This window comes from Carettochelys insculpta, chromosome 15 (assembly GCF_033958435.1).
Source record: "Carettochelys insculpta isolate YL-2023 chromosome 15, ASM3395843v1, whole genome shotgun sequence".
NCBI lineage: Eukaryota > Metazoa > Chordata > Testudines > Carettochelyidae > Carettochelys > Carettochelys insculpta.
The window spans coordinates 33205782-33230615 of record NC_134151.1 but is presented as its reverse complement, the minus strand read 5'-3'; the positions used below and the strand labels follow the sequence as shown (position 1 = coordinate 33230615).

Here is a 24834-nt window from a genome sequence, read left to right as displayed (position 1 = left end):
TGGACTAAGCCATCCAACAACACCAAATTGCATTGATTTTACTAGCAGTACTGAAAATTTGCATGGTGGGAGAATGTAGGCACCGGAAGGAAGGGGCATGAGAGCCCCACTAGCTGTGCACTCCCCAAACAGGCATAAACACAGTGCTTGCTGCAGAGTACTGGCACATTCATTGCAGCAGTGTGGACAATCACAGCGAATACAGAAAAGTTATTTACTTGTTCCCATAATATAAGAACTAGAGGACACCAAATGAAATTAATGGGTAGCAGGTTCAAAACTAATAAAAGAAAGTTTTTCTTCACACAGTGGACCGTCAACCTGTGGAACTCCTTACCAGAGGACGGTGTGAAGGCCAGGACTCTGAGTTTAAAAAAGAGCTCAATACATATTTGGAGGTTAGGTCCATAGATGGCTATTAGCAAGGGGTAAGGTATGGTGCCTAGCCTTTTGTCGAAGGCGGGAGATGGATGGCAGGAGACAAATCGCTTGATCATTGTCTTCGGTTCACCTCCTCTGGGGCACCAGGCATTGGCTACTGTACTGGGCTAGATGGACCTTTGGTCTGACCCAGTATGGCCATTCTTATGTTCTTATGATCACTCAGCTGAAAATGGGGTTAAAATGGGCATCTCTGGAATTCCTCTGATCACTCTGGGCTTATCACTTGAATGAGGTCGTGGCCTCCAAATAGGTTTTGGGAGGCAGCAGGAGAGAGGGGGAGTTGGACAGCCCACCAGAGAGCTAGTGAGGCAGAGCAAGAGGCAGATTTGGAAAACACAGAGGAGGAGGAGAGAGGGCGGCAGAAACCCAGCCCAGCTCACCCAACTGTTTCCTGTTGCCTGGCTCTAAAATCCTCAGATTCCTTCAGACTTTCAGAGACCCTGAAGTTTTCTCATCTCTTCTGTCCTGTCTGCGAGGTATGGCACCAAACCCTTCTCCCTTTCCTTTCTCTACATGATTTCTCATCACTTGATTATTACTAACCTGATTAACTCCTGCAAGGCGTCTAACACCGCAATCCAAACTGTTAGCTGTACCGAAAATTCTGCCCGGTACTCCCTGGCAGAGGCGTCATGCTTTGTTTTATTGAAAAACTAATGCCATCCCTAACCTATCTATCTATCAAACTCAGTGAATTTTCCCCTGCAGAGCTGAAAATCATATTAGTTGTAGATGCAGATTAACAATGGTAACTGTTTGGTGATCAGAAATACAATCTTTGCTGAGCGGGTTTAGTTTATCCTTGGTTCTTTCTTTTGTTTTTCAGTTGCCATAAATTGATATATGTTCTTGATTTCTTTAGTGACAGGCGAAGTACCAGCTGGCAGGCACCTCACATTGACTGCACTGTGAATCCAATTTAGTTATAAATCATCCATAATTAATTAAGTCCTGCAACAGCATACTGTCATTTAATATGTTAGTGTCCTATGCTATGGGAGCAAAAAAGCTTTGCTGATTTTGTTCTCCAGAACAATTTTTAGCACATTCCCTTCTTTTTCCTTTCTTGTCTTCTTCCTGCAAGGAAACATATTTTGTTCATTCCTTTTCTTCCAAAACAGGTTTTGGAATTATGTCAGGTTCATAGAATCATAGCATACTGGGGCTGGAAGAGACCTTAGGAGGTTTTTCTTATCTCTAATTGCTTTGTTTAATTTCAGCTAAACTCTAAGGGGTAGGGATTGCAGGAGAAAAACCAGAATTTTTGGTTTATTTTTTTAAAGCCCAGTTGAAAGGATTAAAAATTAGGATCTGACATTCCCATTATTTATGTTTGTCCAAAAGAACAAACCACTTGATTCCTTTGAATGCAGCAGCTGCCTTGCAGTCCAATTGTCTCCCCACAAATTCTCCCCCTGGAGAAAAACTTTGTCTCAGAATGGACACAGTATTTGCACAAAGAAAAGAGAGTTCAGCTGGAGGGTGGCTAAAGTCACACTCAGGCTCAAAGGCAGGATCTTCAAGTGAATCTGAATATGAGTATTTTATTATCAAGTTAAAATACCCAGGGAAAAAGATAACAAACCTAAAGGAACAAACTGGAAACTGCACGAGATTATTTGCCTGGAAGGGGGGTAGAGGTGGGAGGGGGGAAGGGAAATAGCTTTAAATGGAAGTAAATGGCTGCAGTGTTCTGTGAAACAGTTAAAACAAAGCATTGTCTGCCACATAGGCAGAGGCAGGAGATGGGGGGGGGAAGAGGAGGACCAACTTTTCAAACTTTTTTCCAAGCCCCACCTCCTGCAAAACTTCTCCTCTGACATGACTCACCCCCAATGGAATGCTGGCTCCCATGGAAACCCTTGCAGGGTCCTCTCTTGCAGCCGGGAGGCAGATAGTGCCTGCATAGCTCAGACAAGCGGCCAGCCGGGAGGGGATGCGCAGAAGGAACTTGGGGGAATGTTTGCTGCTTCCAAACAGGCTGCAAAGGCACCAAAGTCCAAGAATGTCTCTGTGCAGCATCCAAAATGCTCCACCGGGCCCTCTCATCTCCCCGTTTCCTCTTTTGTAGTCTTCCCCTGGCTTATTCCCCTCCAAGGGCCTTGTGGTCCCATGGAGCTTACTACTGAAGTGAACAGTGGAGCACTTGGGACAGCGTTCCCTGTAAGCTGAGTGCTTGGGCAGCTGCCCAGGAGAGATTCAGGTTCCGCACAACTGATTAGCAGAACACTCACAGCTGGCAGGGTGTTTGTCTCTTGGTGGTGCATGCCCCCACATGCTTTGGTACACATAATGAAATTTATTCTGCCCGGGATGTTCAGAATTAGAGGGAACCCTGCTCAGAGCCCTGATGAGTAGGGTGTGGAGGAAGCCAGCCCACAGAAATGGATTTGTGATAAATATTTGCAGTGCAGCACTCTGCGTTTCTTCTCCCTTCAATGTCGGCTCTGCCTCTCCCAAGCTAAACCCATTTTTCTAGCCCTAGAGGCATCACAGCTCGATAGACAATTGCTCCATCTTCCCCGAAGCAGCCAAGTCAGAGAGGTTGCTCACGACACTCTGAACCTCCTGAGAGCCCTCTGCTGTCTGGCTGCCAAGGTCCATGGAAAGTTCTCTCTAATCTGGGCTGCTTGCACACTGTCTTCCCAAATCGCATTCTGAGAGAAATTAACAAGTCCACGTGGCAGCTAGGCTATTCGATCAGTTATCACGTAAGCCAAGTTCCATGGCTAAACCAAGGGGGCATTCATTTAGTCTGGCTGATAGCCTAGGCCTGGGCTGCAGAGTTTGGGGCTCAATTTAAATATTCCTATGACAGGATGCAATTTTCCACTGAACTAATTCAATCTGCACAACTTCTAGTGTGGACAAAAATTACATCAAGGTAAAGGTGCCTAATACTTTCATACCTTATTTTTGTAAGGAAAGAGAAATAAGCAAGGCCTTTTTAAGCACCATTATACCAGTATTTCTGCACCCAAACTTGAGAGTTTGTACCATTTTAACTCTTCTGGTCTCTGTGCAGTACAATTGTTGCATGTGGACAAGCCTTTTGTCAGCCTTCATCTAAGGAAGTGGCTGCTGTGTTTTCACCAGGCTCTAACGTGTAGCGTATGTGGGGTGCGTTAGTAAGTGCAAGGGAGTTTCTGCAGGTTCTGAGGACCATCCAGGGGTCCATCCAGTCCCAATTTCTTGCTTCTTCTCTCTTGAGATTTGATGCTGAGTGTTGGCAGCTCTCTCCACTCCCCTGCCCACATAAGTGCAGGGTTAGCTGGCAGAGATGGCCTGGAATCACTAAGGTGCCTGATCAAAATACCATCAAACAAGAGACAGTTCAACATGGAACATCACATTTATTAAATAAAGCAAACAAGAGAGGCAGGACATGGCTTCATCCATTAACAGCTGGATCAATGGGCAGTGGTCTATCCATCGGGGGTTGATTTATCCTGTCTGTACAGACATGATAAATTGACTGCCAAGTGCTCTCCCATCATCTCCAGTACTCCACCAAAATGAGAAGTGTAGGCAGAGTCAACAGGAGAGTGTCAGCTCTTGATGTACGGTCGTGAAGCCACGGCTGTGAACAGACCTAAGTAGGTCTGGTTCAGATACACTGTTTGTGTAGCAGAAGTTGCGTAAGAGGTTGATGGCCAGCAATAGTGCAGGCAAAGCCTTAGGCTAAAACCTGATTTTCATCTCAGAACTGACTTGCTAAATCAAATTGAAAAGGGCTTTGTTTGCATGGTTCAGGCTTGGCACCTGTGATGGGTTCACATTGCTCCCATTCCATTTATGTAATAGTTTTCCTCCTGTGTCTTCAAGTGTTTGGTATATAGCTCTACTTCTCTATATTGGCCTTTTTCGCTGGTATCTCCACCCCTTCTATTTGCTCTGGGGAGCTGCAATTTATTAGAGTCCACAGAGCATTTGATCACTAATAAATTCTAAAGCAATATTAGTAACACATAATGATGTCCTGCATTTTTTGTAGGTTGACCCTAGAAAGTATGGGAAAGGGAGGTCTTATTATTACCATTTCGCAGAAGGGAAACTGAGTCAAAGATTCGTTAATATGTGATTTTGCCCAAATTCGCAATGTTAACCTGGAGCAGTCAGAAATGAAACCCATATCACCTGACAAACCTGCACACATCCAACCACTGGACCATGCTCTCCTCTCAGCAACAGCAATATGAGCTTCAACAGCAACAGGTTCTGCTTCGACCAGTGTTCCCAGCATTTTCACTAGCATGGACCCCACAACCACCCCACAAAACCATTCACAGACCCCCATCAAAGCCAATTCTAGATGCTATGTGTACATCGTTACATGAAAAAGGAAACCACAACAGAGATTTTTGGACAGCAATTGATAACATTGTTGGAAGCTGTTTTATTTAAAAAATAATAATTGATTGTAACTTTGCAATTTATTTTAAACTTATTTTCTATTATCTTTTTAATTTATCTTTTATTTTTTTCATGGACCCCCTGCAGTACCCCACAAACCCCCAGAGGTCCACAGACCCCAGGTTGGGAACCACTGGTCTAACGTATTAAGGGCATCAGTAGCAGAGAGTGGAAATATATATATATATATATATAGGTATTTTTGCATTCCTCTGTTTCTTAGCTGGCTCAGCATTTGGAAATGAGCTGCCATTACTTCTAAAATGTATTGATCATCCAGCTGGGGAAAAAAAAAAGGGTATCATCAAACCATACATTAACCAGCAACTTCCCTAGTCCATAGCAGCTTGATGTGAGACGGAAGATCTCTGAGGATCCTGAGCTACCAGCTGAACACGAATGGCAATGCTGTTCTTGTAACACCAGCCTGCAGGTAGCCTCCTCTGTCTTATGTCAGTGGAGGAACAGGGAGTGCCCCACATCTTGCTGATTAGATTCTAAAGGAAAAGCAACAAAGGATCTTTTCTAAAAAAGCCCAGCCAGATGATCATTTCCAGGCTCACCAAGTGCCCGTTCCGTGGCAGAGCTCCCCTGGACTGTACATGGAGCAGAAGTGGGGACCTAGAGCAGGGATGAGCAAACTTTTTACGTCCAGCCCCACCTTTTGGCCCAGCAATTGGCTGCCTCTTCCCAACCTGTGGGAGGCCCACAAGAAGGGGATTCGAGGAGGGTCGGGGATTTCTGTCATGTCTGCACATCTTGAACTGAGCTCCAGGGGGAGCCCTCTCTTAGGCTGAGCTGGGTTCCCTCCCTTCACCCAGAACTAAACGTGGCATCAATGTGACTTATGTAACCTTGGTCTAGGGTAGCTGCTATGGACGGTGTCTTGGCTTCCAAATGACTCCCTGCTCTGGCAAGGCTGTCCAGCAGTCCTGTACCCAGATGTTCCTGCTCATCCTCCAGGGAACATCCAGAGGGCAGGGGAGAGGAGCAGCGATTTCTGAGCTTGCTCTTTTCAGAGTCACTTGCTTGTGAAGAGATCTCAGTGCAAAATTAGTTTGTTCTAAAAAATAAAATAACATAAAGGCAGTGTAGGATCTACCCAGGATTTCAGGGGATAACTGGGGGGAGGAAAAGCTTTTTGATTATTTTAAAATTAACCACCCCAAGAAACTAAAGCATAAAATAGAATTAAAAGACAATGAAATTAGAATTACAATAGAATTAAGAACCAGAGCAGCTTCAAAGCAGTGGGGGGTTTGGCATTTTGAACAGCATTTGAATTGATTCGGAAATTTATTTCCATTCCTGCCCAGGAGCCCCTTCCATCACCAAATCTCTTTTGCTGGTCCAGAATAGATGTTAAAAATGGCACTTTCCCTTCTTGCCTCTGTTATGAGCTAACAAAAAAAATGCATCAACCTGGTAGAGGCCAGCCTCCAGTGAGCTGCCGGATCTGGCTGTGAATTCTGTGACCTCACACCGAGACAAAGATGCCTTAGCTGAAGCCTGGTCTATCTGATGCTTGTGCGCTTGTAAGTCAATTTGCAGTCTGGGTATATTTCAAACAGTGATGGCAGCCAGGTGAAAGGTGCTGGGGTCAGGAGCTAAGATAACGACTGTACTTTTTCCTGGTGACTCCTATTCAAATGGGTATTCTCAAAATGTTTTTTAAGTGGGGCCCAGGTGTCGTCTAGGCCTTGTGCTAGCCCTCTGCAGAGAGGAGTAAATTGGCTTAAAGTGCTTGATACATTTAACTACCCAATTTTATGCTCTCTGTCTACTGAAATCACTCTCCCAGCCAGCAAAGTGAAATGTGGCAGCTGTGTTTAAGAGCCCGTGTGAGATTCAGCATTAGGAAAGGTGAGGACATAGGGTCATGGCTTGTCTCAATGAGTGCGAGATTCTGTTGAGCGGATACGGAGCAGTCACCATTCCCTGAGTGTAGCAGGGTGAGTCTGATGCCCTCATGTTCCTAAAGGAGCATTCCCAGGGAACTGGAAGAGTGTGTTACATGTGGGATCTCTGCCTAGCTCCTTTCTAGTGCAAGGTGTCCAAGGGCAGGAGCTAGGAGTCATACTCAGGCTTGAACAGTGTTATTATTTCACTCTTACATTTCACTAGCACACTCCTGGTTTATGGCCAGTTCTGGCTGGTAAAATAAAAATGATCCATTATCAATGGTACAAATATGATGTAACTCCAGAGGCACTTAGACCACTGACAAGGGAGAGTGAAGTCTTTGCTCTCAGCCTCTGGGGTTACAATGACAGCCTTTACATTATGCTAAGTGAGATCCAGGACACCATTTTACTAGGCATTGTGCAGACATAGAATAAAACAGTTTGACCCACAGAGAGTAGGGTGGGAGGGGAAACTGAGGCACAGAGGTAAAGTGAGTCACTCAGGATCACGCAGTAGGTCAGTGGCAGGGCTGGGAAGAGCAGGTAGGTCTCTGGGTCCAGTCCAGAGTCCTGATCTTAGACCAGGCTGCCTTCCTGTGAATAAAGAAAGGGGAGTGTCTGGAAAATGCAGGATTGTGGCAGATGGATGGTGATGTTCAAGTGGGTGGGAGAGCAATAAAGGCAGGAGAACCACAGGATCTGTGCAGACGAGGGATGGTCCAGTGGCACCAGCTGAGCAGAAGAGTGAACCCAGGCCAAAGGGGGAGACTCTCTGGGGCTGCCCCACATTATAAAACAGAGCAGCTGCATTTTCTAGTAACAGCCACATGAGAAAGGCAGACACTGAAACGACACTTCAGATCGCTAACATGAAGGGGCAGAAATTCACGGACAAAACTGAAAGACAACGGGATCCCAGCTTCCCTCAGTCTTTCTGCCACCTTGCAGTGTACAGGGGACTTAAACACTAGGGTAGCTCCCCCAGCACAGGGGCAGCATAAGGCCAAGAGAGGTGGCCCTGCTGTGCAGCTCCCATGGGGGCACGGTCAGGAATCAGAGGAAGTGTGTGAAGGACAGTGGGAGTATGTTCACAGCTTAGCTGTTCAGAGCAGCAGAGACAATCCTAGACTGCTGTGCTTGGCAGCTGTGCATTAAACCAGCCCCGGCTGGATCCAGAAAGAGTCCAGTGTAAGGCATGTGCAACTGTGACCATCTCCTCCTTCCGCCCACCCTTCCACCCTGCTGCAGCTCCTGAGAGGCAGGACACAGAATCAGGCTCTCAGAATCTCAGCTTTTCTGGGTCTGAACTGTGCCTAGCACAATGTGGCCCTGTTCTCAGTTTGCTGCCGTGATGACTATAAAAAGCAGTAGCAACAAACTGCTGGTTTGGGAGAAGATTTGGAGGATAAATTAATGCGGGGCTCCTGCCCTTTTGAGCTTTGGCTTCCCCAGCACCTCCTCAATGAGCCACAGGGAGAGTCAGGCTTGCTTATACCCAGACTTCAGTGACATTCAAACAGAACCTGGCTGGTGCAGTGGGAATGCAGCTGGAGGAGCAATCCGCAGCAGGTCATGAATACGAACTTGTAGAAGATGAGGGTTGGAAGGGACCTCAGGAGGTCATGGAGTCCAGCCTCCTGCTCACAGCAGGACCAACCCCAACTAACACATCCCAGTCAAGGATTTGTCCAGACTGGCCTTAGAAGCCTCTAAGGATGGTGATTCCAGCACCTCCCTGTGTAACCCACCCTCTGAGAGGAATAGTTTTTCCAAATATCCAACCCAGACCTCCTCCAGAGACCATTGCTCCTCGTTCTGTCATCTGCCACCACTGAGAGCAGCCTCCTTCCATTCTCTTTGGAACCCCCTATTCAGACAGCTGAAAGCTGCTATCACATTTGCACTCCTTCTCCCACAGTGGGCAGGAAGCTGGCCTTGCTCATGATGATTGGATGCTTCAAGACCCTGGACAAGCCTTGTGTGTGGGCCAGCCACTGAAATCTGCAGGAGTTGCTACTGGATCCAGTCCCATCTGGAGTTCAGTGGCCATGCTGGGGAGAGAGGATTGGGGGCTCTGGCTGTCTGTGTTCTCCCCTGAAGCTCTGGTATAGGGCACTGTCAGAGAGAGGACACTGGTCTGTCTGACCCAGGTGGTTCCTAGGTGTGATGCTGCTGGGTCAGCTTCATTTTCTTCCCTTGTTGCTCATAGGCTGGGAGGGGATAGAGCCTTCTACATGCTAGATCTCTGCACCAGCCTCATTTTATCCCATCCAAAGTATCACAGGCCACATCCCCTCAGCTCTGCTGCTGGCACCGGGGTCCTGATGCCTGAGCAGAGTCCAGTTCAAGTCTGGAGGGCAGCAGTGCCACTTTCAGATATGTCAGAGAGCTGAATGTTGAGCACTGCAAGGCTCTCTTCCTATGCTGGGCCCAGGCTGGCTCCAAGCAAGGGGTTTCTGTTAGGTCTCTCCTCACAGCCCAGGTCACTTCAGAAGGTCCTTTCTCAGCTCATGAGGGCTCTCAGGTCTTCTTGACCTTAATCCGCCCTCAGAGTCTGGTCACAGTCTCTGCACCAACTTGCAAGACATAGGATTGGGAGGGCGTTAGGTGTGCAGTGGAAACCAGCACAAACCACTACAGACTCCCAGACACTGCCTGAGAACTGAGGGGAGACACGAACAAGCACTGGAGGTGGTGGAATGAGAGAGGCCATGACAGCCTGCAGAGATTGTGCCACTCCTGTCCTCCATGTGCTAGGTACAGACACCGGGCAAGTATCCGCCATGACTCACACCAGGATGGAAAACCTTCAGTGACAGCAGTAGCCCCATGGAGTGCTGAGCTGCTGAGCTGTTGCTGAGGGCTGTATCTCGCCTTTTAAATATAGCCAGAGTGGGTCAGACCAACGGTGCATCTAGCCAGGATCCAGTGCCCGGTGCTTCAGAGGGAATGAACAGAAGAGGCAATCATCAAGTGATCCCTCCCAGGCATCTGTTAGGAAGGGCCAGTCTTTCAGAGCCTGCAAAGTTCTCCATACAAAGTTTCAGCGCAGATCCTCTGGAAGGCCTGGGGATGGGTTATTTTAATTCTGTTTTTAAAATAAACTTGTTTTCCTGTCTCTGGCGTGAGACGTCTATGCCGGGCTTGTTTGCCTGGAGAGTTTATTCAATTCCCTCCCCCCCGACTTCCTCCAAACACAACGGTGAGACCTCAGAATGTCTGCTGGCTTCTAGTGAGTGTCTGAGGCAGAGACCCTGGCTCAGCACAATCCCCTGATGTTGTATGGGTTTAGAGATGAGGAGATGATCTTACGTGCAAGGTGGATCGGTCTGGGGGCTCCAGTTTTTAAACCAAGCCCAATCTCCCCATTCCACTCCCCCTTCCTTTTTGTTCAGCATGGTGAGGTCTCTACTCCTCTGCCAGAAAGGATGCAAAAGACAACCTCCAAGCCAAACAACCTCTGTCAGGAGGCACAGGAGAAGCCCTCGCAGGCTAGGGTATGGCGGCGACAGAGGGAGCTGCCAGAATTGGCTGTACTTTTCCACCCAAAATGCCCATCAAGGGGGGAAGAACTAGTGACCTCAACTTCAGGTCTTGGCAACAACGGGAGAGCTTTCAGCAGCCTCCAGAGCAAATAAAGGCAAGAGGAAGGGACTTGGTGTACGGAACAGGCGGACGGGGGTGGAGGGAGGACCCTGCATGCTCTCAGCCGCAGCCAAGCCACAGGAAGGATATTTCCCCCTCAGCCCCCAACCACTGCTTCTCAGCACAAGTGCCGCTGAAACTGAGTGGCAGCTGCTGTGCAGTGAACTGTCCAGCCCCCCAAAATCCACAGCACCGTTGCCCTCCTGGAGCCCATGTTGGGGGTAGAGATCTACGTCCCTCACCTCTGCGTATAACATGTCACAGTCTGGAAACCGAAATTTTGCATGGTCTGTCTTCCCACTTAAGTTACAGGCCCCTGTGCCCTTGTAAATAGAGGAAATAGCTTAAATTAATTAGATTAGATTCCTAGCTAAACTGGGTTGTATTTTAAAGAGCATGAAAACAGACCTGTCTGGAGAGAGGGGAGCTATAATTTTGTGTAGTGAGGATTTTATAAAGCATCCTTTGGCCAATGCAACAGTCACATTATCCCGGCTGGAGTAAGGCTCTGGGGAGTGAAATAGTCCTGCAGGACACTGAGTAAGTGATGACCCATAGCAGGAAGTGCATTGTGGGCAGGAAAGTAAAGTCCAGTGTAACTGTGAGAGTTCCCATCTCCTTCTTGCAGAAGGCCGATGCTCCAACTCCATTTTGGGCAAGAAAAGAGCAATGGAGTCTGAGCTAAGCCAGCCGTGCTTAGATAGGTCTTTTGCAGTCAGGTTTCTGGTGGAGAGGTGCTGTGCAGAAACCATCACCCTCAGCTGCTAGATAGACAGACAGTAAAGCCCAGGGCTTCTTTGTCTCTTGGGTTCCCTGGGGATTAGCTCCAGTTATGGCCATTGATAGCCACTGGTGTAGACATTCCACTCCCAAACCCCTCTCCCTCCAGTTTAATTAGGCAAAGCCCCTGTCAGCCAGGATTTGCATTGGATTTGGCTGCCACGGTGGAACTGGGGGCTAATAGCCAATGTGCCAAAGAGATTGCAGACCCACTAATGGCTCTAGCGTAGACCAGGGCTCAGACCCATTTGGGAAGTGTTCTGGGCTGTGCTCCCTGTAAGCGGAGTGCTTGGGCAGCCACCCAGGAGAGATTCAGGTGTTGCCCTGCTGATTAGCAGAGTACCCCCAGCCAGCAGCCTGTGTTTCTATGGGTGGTGCACATCTGCACATGCCTCAGTGCACATGACAAAGCTTATTCTGCACATGGGTGGAAAAAGTTAGACGGCCTTATTGATTCCTGGAACTTTCTGGCCTTTACCCAGGGAGAGCTCCCCTTCAGAGTGCCACAGCCTCACATGTGCTGAGGGAGTCAGGCGGGTATGAAAGCCCGGAGGAAAGTAAGACACACACTGGGATTTTGCTTTCACAAAGGGAGGAAGCAACAACAGCTGCTCTCATTCGTGCATGGTCGGAGGCAGGGACTCTGCCTGCATGTTAAGCACCCAGCCCAGGCTTTCCACCCTCTCCCATTCACACGGATAGGAGGTGAAGCCCTGCAATCATGAGGGAAACAAGGACTGATTGCTTTCCCCTAGTACTGCTTTTACTTCGGATGGATTTAAACACAAGACTCATTGCTGCTGGAACTAACTCCTCCCATATGGGCAGGCCAGGCTAAGGAGCCAAGTCTGACACCCTGATCACCCCTCTCAGCCCTGCAGACAAGGGTGAGCATTCTGCTGCCTACTCTCCCCACCCCCTGTGCACCATTCCAGTGGCAGATAGGTGTTGTAAAGCATGTGCAAGCAGCCTGGGGTGACACCCTCTAGTGCAAGCATTGCAATCCACTGTCTTACTTTGTCCCAGTCCAAGTTCCAGTGAAGAAATGGGCTGGTTGTGCGATCTAATATTTTTCCATCCATGTGCGGAATAAATTTTGTTATGTGCACCAAAGCACGTGCAGATGTGCCCCACGAGTAGAAAAACAGGCTGCTGCCAGCTATGGATGCTCTGCTAATCAGCTGGGTGGCATCTGAATCTCTCCTGGGTGCCCACCCAAGTGCTCCGCTTACAGGGAACACTGGTTAGGGGTAAGTGGAGAGGGTGGGACGGCCATAGACTGGCACACTATGGACATCCTAGGCTGTGGGGAGGCCCATCAGCAGATCAGGCTGCTTTGACTTATACCACTCTGGTTCCTGGAGCAGCCCAGCAGCCGCAGGGTGCAAAGCTGGTGTCCAGCTGTCCCCCCTGCTCAGGACACAACACAGAGTTCTCTGGAGGTCTCTCTCGGTCAGTTTTGAGGTACGTTGTCCAGGCAGCATGAGGTAGGCTGCAGTCGGTTCTACCAGTCTGTGGATCAATGGAGTATCAGTCTGCTGGGTTTGTTTGTCTGAGTGTTCGCCCTTTTTCTCCTGTTTATCCAGGCTCCCTTGGAAGATGCGGGCCTGGATTTTCTTCCTTATCTGCCTGGCTGGCAAGGCCTTGGCGACACCTGTAAGTATTGAACCTGACCCAAATCCTACCATCTTCCCTTGCCAGAATGGGCTGGCCTCCCCAGTAAATGCCAGGCTGCACCCTGAATTGGGTGGGATTATATAGCTCCCCTTCTGTGTCCTGCATCCTAGGACTGAATTAACCTGAACTCTAATTGCCCCAGCTTTGTGGGCAGGGGTGAACCGAGAGCTGGGAGAGGCAAGACCCCTGATGCTGCCCCTTTGCACCTGAGACCCTGCCCCTGCTGCCCATGACCCCCCAGGGGAGCCAACCCCTCCCCACTGTAGGGACAGCTGCAATCCTGCCCCCACTCCCCAAACACAGGCAACACAGCCAGCCTGCGGCCTGGCCCACCCCCTTCCAACCCCGATCACAGACGGCCTGTGGCCAGGCCTTCCCCAGCCCAACCCCAGCAAAGCCCGGGCAGCCCCAGGAGACTGAGGGAGTCGCACAGAATGGGGGTGAGGAGGCAGAGTATAGGCAGGCCTAGCCAGGTGATGCCTTCCCCTGCCTCTGATACCCACCGCCCGTGCCCACCTCAACTCCCTTCCCCACAGCAGGTGCGAATGTGAATCTTGTAGCCCCTTTGGGCACCAATCTCCTCCTTCCCGTCACCCACAGCCTGGCGGTGCCAGAGTCACGGCCTGACCTATACCTACTGCTCCGATTAAATGTTTCTCAGTATCCCAGGAAACCCTGGCCCAGGGCAGGAAGCCAGAGCTGGTGAGAGGACACAGCAGAATCCCTCGGAAGCTGAACGTTCACAAGAAGGGTTCATGGGGTGAAGCCCCAACCAGGGCCTAGGCCACAAAGTAGGACTGCCCAGGCCCTAACTTCTTTGATGCTGACTGAAATAACCACCTGTGACAGAGAAAGGAGGAGAAAGTGCTCCTCCTCTACAGCCAGGCATAGCGACAGGCCACCTGACGTCTGCAGTGCAGACACAAGCCTACATCAGTGAAGGGGTTGGGGAACAAGGAGATCAACACATGTTCCAGCAGGAGCTGTTCCAAACTCTGCCGCTTTGGGTGCTGTTAACCACCCAGAATGGGGGAGGTAGTTCAGGAATCAGACGCCTGGCAGCTGAACTCCCAGCACAGCCAGGTGTCAGATCGCCGGACAACACTCCCTCTTGGGTGGCTACTGGGAGGGAGACAAGCCTGCGTCCTCCGGTCCCCTGTCCTGAGGATGCTGCTCTGGTCACACAAGGACCTGGGTTTGGGGGATGTGAGGCAGGAGGTGCGAGGTGGCAGGGTGTTCAGGTTTCTGACAGCTCTTTCTCCCCCTCTCCTGCCTTTCCAGCAGGAAGCCCTGCCAGATGAGATTGAAGTAGTGGAGGATCCTGCAACCACGGTAGGAAATGACTCAGCATTCGTGCTCTCTTGTCAACCTGTCTGCCAGCTGTCCTGCTATCCTATCCCACTGCTGTGGGGAGAGCACGAGGGGATTCCAGTGGACATAAGCAGGGGTGGGAGAAGTACTTGAGTAAAAGCACAGCTGCTTTGTGGGGAATGTACTTAAGTACAAGTCACCAGGGTCCCTCTGGAAATCTACTTGAGTAAAAGTGCACATCTGCACAGCAGTCACATCTTTATTGCACGCAAGTATCCAGAAGTGAAAGCTTTTACTTTTACTCAAGTAACTTTTGGGGTACCTTTTCCACCTCTGGACACACTTGATCCAGAAGGGCCACTGAGCTGCATAGGCAAAGCAGCCCGATCTCCTGACAGCAGGAAATCAGTCCTTTCCATGCTGGCCTGCTGAGAGCCTGCAGCTGCACTGGGTTATGAATTCCAGACCTAGCCCAGGCCATGTTTTGGCTCTTTTGCTTCATTTGTGCTGGGCACTGGCTCTGCCTCTCTTGTGCTGGGATATGCCCTGAGTGCCCATTGGGTTTGCAGCACCCAAGTAGCACATAAAGAACTTCTCCAGTTGCTCATGGACTTTTAGACTTTAAGGTCAGATGGAAACATCACGACCATCTAGTCAGACTTCCTGCCCATTGCAGGACACAGAAACTCACCCACCCCTCCTGTCATAGACCCCAAGCTCTGGCTGAGTTATTGAAGATGTGGAGCTCTGGCTGAGTTCTTGAAGATGTTTACACTAGTTTCAACCAACAAGCGACCGTGCCCCAGGCTGCAGAGGAAAGTGGAAACTCCTTAGTGTCTCTACCAGTGGGAACGGGGGGGAAATTCCTGCCTGACCCTTAATCTGGTGATCAGATAGCCCCTGAGCATGGGGGCAAGACCCAGCAGCCACATCCCTGCGGAACAATTCTCTGGAGCAACTCAGAGCCTTCTCCATCTAGTGTCCCACCATGGGCCAGGAATCCCCTGTCCAAGCTTTGGTGTGCAACTCCACCCCCTTTCAGTGGTACCTGCTAACTGGTGCATGGTCAGATTTCCCGACATGCCCATCTCCCAGCACGCACCCAGTACTGCAAATCTGGCCTCTCCCTGGGGGCGGAGCTCTTGGGCTAGTTCCGCCCATCGTTCCCAGGCCCTGTATCTCTTTGGCCAGTCAAAACACAGCTGTGGCTGAGCTGCTCTCCTGCCTTTCAGGAGCCCGTCGGAGTCAATCCTGTCCAGGTGGAGGTTGGGGAGTTCGAGGAGACCACCGAAGACGTGGAGGAGATTGTCGCTGAAAGTGAGCAACTGCCACCCCCCAGCCACAGCCCACCCTGTTCCCAGCCCAGGGACCAGAGACGCCCATCCCTGTTTCCTGATGGGGCTCACATGCCGCGGAAGCCCTGGCGCCGGGGACTGCTTGCGGGAAGGGACACAGTGCACAGTGGAAGGACAACACTGAGTTAGCAGGTCCCACTGTGGTCCTGGGTTTTAAACACTGGGGACATCCAGGGCCTCTTCCCAGCAGCTGCCTTAGCCCACGACACATCCGTCGCACGTGGCTGGAGCAAAGGGGCTGCATCAGCTGTCGCTGAAAGGCTTCCCATTTTCTTTCCATAAGCAGCCAGGGCTCTCCCTCACATGCACGCATCCCACCAGCCAAGCTCACGGAGCCTGCTGTGGACACGAGACAATGGGGTGGGGCTCGAACTTTGCTTTCCCGCCCTCTTGCAGATCCCTGCCAGAACCACCACTGCAAGCACGGCAAAATCTGTGAGGTGGATGACAACAACACCCCCATGTGCGTGTGCCAAGACCCCTCTACCTGCCCCCCCAGCGTTGGCATGTTTGAGAAGGTGAGCAGAGAAATGATGCACCATCAAGGAGGATTGGTAGGGGAGAAGTTAGATACAGGGGCTGCTGCCTGTATCATAGAGCAGCCAAGCACAGAAGCCTGGAATGGCTTTGGAGGCAGCACACAGGCAATGGAATCTTCCCTCTGAGTTGCAGGTTTGAGTGTAGCCGGGGTCAGTGATCCCCAAGCTGATGGCTCTGTCTGAAAATAAATTAGTTACCTGGCCCCAGCTCCTGTTGGGAAGTTGTCAGAGCCAAGTGATCGTCCAGTGAGCGTCTCTAACTTTCTGTCCCCTTCCTGGCAGGTGTGTGGCACTGACAACAAGACTTATGACTCCTCCTGCCACTTCTTTGCTACCAAGTGCACCCTGGAGGGCACCAAGAAGGGACACAAGCTCCACCTGGACTACATCGGCCCCTGCAAATGTGAGTTGGTGCCTTCATGGTGGCCACGGAGCGAACCAGCCCACACCAGATCTCCTGGCGGGCTTTGCATCCACCTGCTGCTCAGCGGCCAGCTAACCCCAGTGGCTGGCTTGCAACCCTGCCCCTCCTCCATGGTGCTGGAGCATTGAGTCCTGGGGGAAGGGGGATGTGACAGAAAGCAGCTGCTGCCTTAAATCAAGCCCTGAGAACACAAAGGTGCTGCAGGAGGAGCCTCAGCTAGGACACAGGAATGGTGGGAGGAGGTAACCATTTAAGGGGAGCAGTCCCACAGTCAGTCTGTTTGTGTCAGAGGACTCATCCTGCATTTTAATAAGCTAGCGCATCCCCGGCCCCCATGGTCACATAGAGCTTGCCCCATAGAATGGACTGCAGTCAGGAAATCCTCCACACTCATGCACTTAGTGTAAATACAGACAGGGATTGCAGGAGCGCATACATCCCTGCAGCATTTCCAGGTGCTGAATGAGACCTGCACCCTGGTCCGCCAGCGGGACAGCCCAGCCATCTGGCTGCTCCTGTGTGGGACACCTCTTTGTCCTCCAGCCACCTGAACTGGGCCCAGGTGGAGCACTGCCAGCCTGGGGCATTCCCTGGACACAAGGGGCAGCCGCAGCCAGGCTGGGGGTCATGACCAGGATGCTGCTCCTCATTTCTGAAGCATCAGTATGTGACTTTGCACTGGTGCCCTGGAGCTAGCTGCCTGCCCCTATCCAGCACAAGCACAAGAGCACAAGGCTGCTCAGTGAGGCCCCTACTCATCCCGGGGAAACAACCAGACTTCGGCTATATGGTTTGTGTGTTTCCTGCCGCTGGTCTGTCCTTGGAAAGGGGCAGCACCACTTCCTCCCAGCACATGCAACAGGTGCTAACCCACGAGTTAACCAGCTAAGCCCTGAGTGCTGGTGACTCCCTTTTGGCACCACCAACCAAGCCCAGTTCCAGCCTGCAGCTCTAGGGCCTCCCGCACTGTATGCAATGCAAAGGGGAGGCAGCCTGCAGACTCCTGCGAGCTGCCAGGGCTGAGGGACCTGCAGTAACATGACAAGCCCCACGGCTCAGCACTTCAGACAGGCCTGAAAGGAACAGATTGTTTCATCCAAAAACGCCCATTGCCCACGCAAAGCCGGGCTGTGTCCAGACCTGCCCACCTCCCTGGCATAATGGCCCTATTGTGGTCGGGCTGTCTTGGAGCTAGACGGCACCTAGCAGAGGAGCATGAGTCAGCAGAGAATGCCAGGTGACAATGGGGCCACTGTGCCTTTCCTCACTCAAGCCACACAAGGTCTCCCAGCTGGTGTTCATTAGGTGGTGGGGTGAGGGGCTTGCAGGCAGCTGCCCATCAAACAACAGGCCATACAGAGCCCCTTCATGTAGCAGCTGTGCTGGGAAGCATCTTGCTTTGCATTGGGTGGGCAGCACCAGACACCCGCTGAGAGGGGGTGTTTCAAACCAGCCCATGTGCCCTGCCCTGCTCCCTGCTCCCCGCCCCCACCCAGTGCTCTCTAACTTGTTTTTGTTACCTGCACCGAGGGATGTTTGAATGTGCACCACCGATAGAAACACAGGCTGCCCATTGCGGGTGTTCTGCTCATCAGCTGGGTGGCATCTCAGCACTCAGCTTACAGGAAACTCTGCTCCCCATTTCTTCCCAGTCCTGCTCTGCCCCTCCTTCTGCTCTGCCCCTGCCCACCGCCTTGGGTGAGTGTGGGGAGGGAAGCTGGAGGGTGCATGCTCTGCACCCTGTGCACCCCCCATATCACCCTTTCAGCAGCCCACATGGGCTGTACATAGGGACCTGCCAATTTACACAGGAGCCAGGTGCTAAACTCACAGGCATTTAAGGACATTGTAAACCACCTCAGACCCTTGACACCAGGTGGAGGGATGTTGAATCTCTTTTGGGACAAACTCAGGAGTCAGATGATCAGTTGTCTACCTTGCGCTGCACGTTCTTTCGCCACGCGGGACCACTGCAGGAAACCAGAATCTGTGGACCCTCTGTTTTGCTGCTTTTCCTCCGCTCAATCAGCCTTAATCCTCTGTGGGCAACAGAATCCTTTCCACAGCAGTCTGTTGGCAGGGAACTAGACTGATGGTTTGGACACTGGAGCTAGGTCAACGCTACAGAGTTATTTCAAAATCACGTCACGAGCATCTATGCTATGCACAGGCTATTTCAAAACAGGTGCGTTATTTTGAAATCGGTAAACCTCATTGCAGGAGGAACAACATCTATTTTGAAATAATCCATAATGGCACCAATGGCACTATTGAGAATGCTATTTCAAAATGCATTTTGTGTGGAGCAGCATTATTGTGAAATAAGCTATTTCAAAATAGCTCTTGCAATATATCTTATTTCAAAATAACTCTGTGGTGTGGATGTAGCCGGGATGGCAGGAGAAGACAGATCCCCTCAAGCAGGAGAAGATATTCAGAAGGCATCCCTGTGCGTGTGGAAGTCTGATCCAGAAGAACCGTAGAATTGTTTCTAAATACAAAGGGTTTTCCCGCCACCTCTCCCATCCCTCTACTTTCCCCTGCCAGGTGTCTACTGCTTGCCAGTAAATGGGTGGTTTGCTCTTTCCAGAACAAGCTGGGTCACCACAGGGGATGGCGTGCTTCGCTCCTCGCAGGGGCCCATCCCGGGTGGGCAGCCCGCTGCCTTGCAGCCTGTCAGGGTAGTGGTAGCAGAAAGCTCCTGTGAACAAACCAAAGCCCTAGGCAACTGTTCTGGTGTCAGGTCAGGAAGCAAGGGGGGAAAGGGAGGGGGTTTAACCTGGTGACATCAGACAGGATGCAGGCCCACACCGTAGGAGGGGACAGCACAGATTCCTGAGGTCGAAGGGGACTGTTAAGATCATCTTGGGTGACCTCTTGCATGGGGCTTTCCCACCGGCAGTTTTTGCCCAGAGGCTTGTGGTGGAATTTGAGGAGACTTTCCCTTCCATCACCACCACCACTGCTGAATCGTTTGGTCCTAGCAGGCCTGGGGGAGGGAGGCGTCTCCAGGACACCGTGTGCTGCTCCGGGGGGAGAAATTCACCCACAGACCCAGCAGAAGAATGCCGGCTCCCTGAGTTGGGACAGGCTGGAGCAAAGAGCCGAGCTGAGGGGAAGATCCTCCAGCTGCAGTCTGACCCTTCAAGGGCAGAGGAGGTGAAGTGTTGTCTTGAATGGGCTTCCCGCTCCAAGAGGTGGTGGGGAGTGGCTCCCTTCCTGCATCGATGAGAGAAGGTTCGTCTCCACTGGGGAGAGGCCTGGGCCAGCCACCATGCTGATGGCTCTGTACTTGGGTTTCAGACATCCTTCCCTGCCTGGACACCGAGCTGACCGAATTCCCCCTCCGCATGCGTGACTGGCTCAAGAACGTGCTGGTCACCCTCTACGAGCGTGACGAGGACAACAACCTGCTGACCGAGAAGCAGAAGCTCAAGGTAAGCGGAGACTGTGGCCACGCATGGGCCCCGGCAACCACAGTGACCCAATCCCACGTCTCCTAGGCCTGCAGGGAGTCCCGTTCGGCACACACGTGGCCCCATTCGGTGCACGCCTGTGCCAATGCAGATTCCAGACAGTCCCCAAGTCCAGTAGCTCCTCCCACTAGGCTGGGCCACTGCCAAGGCCCCTACCCCAGCCTCGTGTGAGGGGCTGCTGGAGCCAGGGGCCAACTGAGCCCTTGGGACAACTCATGAGAAAACAGGCAGAGGTGTGCACGGACAGGCCACCCTAGTGACCAACCCAACCCCATCACTGCACCCGACACCACACAGGTCACACACCCAGTCACTACTCATACCCTTGTGCATCAGCTCTCCATGGCAAGCCCCTGCTCAGCCAGCCCCTTTATCCCCCTCTGACGGTGACCCCCCAGTGGCTCTGCCCAGGGAGGGAGCGCCCCCCATCCACAGTCACCAGACAGTTTAACAAGCTCTTTGGCTTGCTAGGTGAAAAAGATCCATGAGAACGAGAAACGCCTGGAAGCTGGTGACCACACCGTGGAGCTGCTGGCCCGTGACTTTGAGAAGAACTACAACATGTACATATTCCCCGTGCACTGGCAGTTTGGCCAGCTGGACCAGCACCCCGTTGATGGGTACGGCACACACATGCACCCCACTGGGGCGAGGGACCTGCTCCCTGGCCCTTCTCAGCTGGCCGGGTTCACACCCAGATCAGGCCACAAGTGCAATGAGTTTCTGAGTCCTGTCCCGGCCCCGAGGGCTGGGTCACAGCACAGCACCACTGCCCATGGTTGCAGGGGATGCCTGGGAACGGGAAGAACATAGGTAGGGTTGTGATGTGCTGGCAAAGCAGCAGTGTGGAGATCAGCACCGGCCTGGCAGGTGGTGAAGCAGGTGCAGATTGCACTGAATTAGCCAGCCGAGGCATGGGGCTGTGACTGGGTGGCAGAGGCATTCAGGGCCCAATGAGCAGAGCTTTGCTGCGGAGGGGTCTGTACTCTGCCTGGCTCCCATCCAGCCAGTGGTGGATCACTGCAGGACACGCTAGCAGGAAGGAATGGGCTGTGCCAGGAAAAGGATGCTCAGCCCTGCCGTGAAGATGAGGGTGACCAGGCAATATACATGCAGAGCAGAGGGGGAGCTTGGTCAGTCTGTGTTAACCCTCTGAGCCCTGCTCCAGGCCTGCTTTGCCCACAGTCAGGGCTGTATCCCGGCGGGACAGGCTCTGACAGGATAAGCGCCCCCGGGTTGGGCTATCTGGATATCAGTGGGTGGTGCCAGGGGCCTGAGAGCACTCAGGGAATGGGCATCGGGATGATAGGTTCCCAAGGGAAGACCTTGCTCTGAGACAGGAGCTGGGAACCCAAGGGAGGGACTCATTGTCAGCTGGGCTGGAGTGGGCCCGGAGAGCCTTCATGGGTGGGAGGCTGCTGAGACAAGGGAAGGAGATGCAGGGAGGGAGAGAAGTAGCAGGAGCTGAGGATGGCAGCCCCATGGGATGGCTCCTGTGCAGGCTGCTTGCCTGCTTCCACTTGCCCCTCCATCAGCCCCTCTCCCACGCTCTCTCTGTGCCACAAGCCACTCCCAGCTAGAGGGGCGAAGCAGGCCCAGTGCCACTCCCTGCCCCAGAGGCAGAGAGAGGCCATGTTGTGAGGCCTCTGGCCTGGGCTCACAGCTTCTCGGCTCTCCTGGCAGGTACCTGTCCCACACTGAGCTGGCCCCGCTGCGAGCTCCTCTCATCCCCATGGAGCACTGCACCACCCGCTTCTTTGAGGAGTGCGACCTGGACAAGGACAAGTACATCGCCCTGGAGGAATGGGCCAGCTGCTTCGGCATCAAGGAAAGTAAGTATCTGGTCTCCCTGGCCTGGCGGCAGCAGGGAACAGCAGAAGGGGTGGGCAGCATGCAGGGAAGGGTCAGACAGGACTGAAGACAGCTCCCAGAGATCCCAGCCTGGCAAGGATGGTGAAAAGGAGGCACAGCAGCAGGTAAAGGCAGATGAAGGCCAGGGCCGCAGGGGGAGATTTGTGCACCATTTACAAAGTCTGGTGCTCATCTGTGATGGGAAGCCCCTTCCCTGTCTGCCCAGAAAGCACCTGGCACTTCTGGACGCTAGAGAAAGAACAGCAAGAACAGAATTAAAGCCTTTGCTTGTCCGAACAGTCTCCCCTGCAGGTGACTTCTGCCCTGGCCACAGACAGGCAGGATAAAATCCGAGGAGCTTAGGCAATGGGGGCAGGGAAAAAAAAAACTATTGGTTCCTCCCGGGTGGGATTTTCGAAAGAGCCCAGCATTGGCTCAGCTCTGGAGTCAGCACTAGGGCTTTGGTCTGCCTGGGCCTGCAGTTCGGTGCACAGGGATCGGAGCTGCAGCCCGTTAAGATGCTGCGCTGGAACTGCATGCTGTGGATGTGAACTGAAAGGGATCTAGCTCACGTTCATGCCAGTCCTGTTTAATGAGGTTGATGTGTAGCTCCTGAATCATGCAGCAGACAGAATGTGCTTAATTTAAAGCCACTTTTGCACCCTTTGCCTCCTGAGCTGTGAGCTCTGTGTGCACAAGGCTCTCTTGATGGGAGCTTTAGCTCACATGGCAGATGCTCCTCTTTTAGACCCAAAGTTCCCAGGGATTGCACAGCTTGCATAGGGCTCCTTGCATAGTTTCTGCACTGGAGGGAATCTTCCCCACTCCTTTAGAGCCCATTTCTGCTTTTCCAGCCTTTGTATTCCACAGGAAAGGAGTCAGAACAGGGATGAGTCTGTTAGCTTGAAGGCAGTGCAGGTGACCCTCTCTAGTCTGGCACCCTCAGGACATGACCAGTGCCAGATGAACTTATTTGCCGGATTATAGGAGGTCAATATAGTCTGGCAGCATTACCAACTCTTCCACTGCTTACTGGGCTCTGAGAAGACACTTAGGGAGAAATTACAGCTAAACAGCACAGAACACTGGGAGCCAGGATTGGTGGCTGGAAACAAACTTTATGGGACCACAGGAAACTTGGCCACACCCATGATAAGTGGTCATCTGGCTAACTAAAATCATGCCGGATTACAGCTCTTGCTAGACGAGAGAGTTCCAGATTAGAGAGGTTCAAGCTGCGATAGCCATGAATATCTCTGTATGGTGTAACCACTAGAAGAGGCAAAGACCCACCAGCATTAACCTGGGTTACATGTAGCCCAGTCCAAGTGTCAGTGATGACTTTTGTAACCCTTCCCCCTCTCTTTTTGCAGAGGACATCGACAAGGACCTTGTGATCTAAGCCAGCAGCTTCCTTCTCTGTTGCTGCCTTTTTTAAAAAAAACTCCTGTTTCCTTTTATTTTTAAATCTTTTTGTTTTGGTTTTTTTCCCCTGGGGACAAGGTGCTAATATAGATCTAAACGTATATTAACGGTGCTAAAAGAAATGACAACTTACTGTTAGTAGCCTAATGAAATACCACTAGAATACTCAGCTGACTCATCAATTTCAGTGTGTTCTTCTCTGCTGTCTGTTTTGACAACAATGTTACAACAACCAGCCCTGTTCCTGCGCTAAATAGCTACTCCCTCTTCTTATCCTCTCTTGGATTTTCTTCTCAAATGCTGTACTAACGTGGGCTTCTGATCTTACAACATAAAGCAAAGCCATCCCAGAGGGTTAACTCCCTGATTTCCAGAAGGCAAGTGAGAGGAGGTGTATCTGAAGGATGATAGAAGATTGGGCTTTCTGAAATTTAGCAGAGCAATTGGTGGTGAAAGTTTGTGGCGTTGGATTTTAGTTCCTGGTAGGAAAGGTGGAGAAGGGAGTGGGATAGACACTGAAGATCCAGAATGGCAAAATTTAAATTCCCAGGGCTTGAATTTAATAATAATTGGGCACAAATGCTTTAAAAAATGCACAAATTAAAAAAAATCATGTAAAATCCCTTCTAAAATAAAGGTTTGAAAATGCTGCATGCTTTCTTACTCCTCAGTGTATTGGTGTTTGTGTTTTCCATGCTTTAAAGTTAGATCTTGGGACTAATGTGTTTGATGGTTGTATTTTTACGTGACCTCGCTGTTGCGATTCTGCTGTAGTCCAGGTAATGCTCCCTCTGGCTTTTGCAATGTTTCATGTTCTCCCACATCACTACCCATCACTGCCACTGTCACTGTTAAATTCCAGCCTGGCTCTACCAGGGAAGTGCTCTTCAATGGGGAAGCGAAGCTCCTACTTGGAGAGAGAAGTGTGACATAGACAAGTGAGCGTTTGCGTTGTTCTGTTGAGGTGTTTCAAGTTTGCTTCATTGTAGGGGGTGGTTTAATAGAGCGGGTCCCCAAAGACACACAAAAGATGGTTAGATCTTGCAGGATGATAACTCTGCCTCTGAATGTTCCCGTGTCTTGTCTTGTTAAATTCTTGCCACAGTGTGAGCAAGCTGACGAGCCTCTCGTAATAAAAGATCGTTATTTGAAACCATGACACTAACCGACCTGACACTGTGTTTCCGGTCTCCCTGTCTGTTTCTCGTCATCTTCATTTGGAGGTCAAAACTGAACCCCAGTTTAACTTCTACTAGTTAGGCCAAGTGCCACTTACAAGCTAATTCTCCCATGAAGTGCATTTGCATTCCTGGGACCTTAAGATTCCCACTGTGCAGTGAATCTCACTGACTAACACTGTCTGCTCCCATTTAAAGCTCTTTGTTAAAGAACAGCCCAAGTACTCAGGATCTGCCAGCACCAGTCCCCTTTCCTTGTGATATGGGTGTGCCAAACACATTAATGCTGCAATGTGGTTCCCCCCAACGCTTTGCTACTGGAAGGTTGTGCCCCTTTCTGCTGTTCACAGGTGTTTGCCGTAAATTTGGAATTAGGTCTTGGTTAGGTCATCCATATTAATCATCGCCACTA

At 51.3% G+C, this 24834-nt stretch overlaps 1 protein-coding gene across 2 annotated transcripts; it reads left to right on the top strand.

Moving 5' to 3' along the window:
* Positions 1–764: 764 nt before the first annotated feature.
* Positions 765–24418, top strand: SPARC (secreted protein acidic and cysteine rich). Of its 2 annotated transcripts, none has more exons than XM_075009552.1 (10): positions 765–920; positions 12773–12842; positions 14148–14195; positions 15407–15491; positions 15926–16047; positions 16351–16471; positions 19796–19929; positions 20440–20588; positions 21652–21800; positions 23193–24418. In XM_075009552.1, the coding sequence occupies exons 2-10, from the start codon at positions 12786–12788 to the stop codon at positions 23219–23221; spliced, it is 894 nt and encodes a 297-aa protein (XP_074865653.1). In that variant the 5' UTR covers positions 765–920; positions 12773–12785; the 3' UTR covers positions 23222–24418. The 2 variants fall into 2 exon arrangements, with proteins under 2 accessions (XP_074865653.1, XP_074865652.1); XM_075009551.1 differs by having other exon boundaries at positions 14145–14195.
* Positions 24419–24834: the final 416 nt, after the last annotated feature.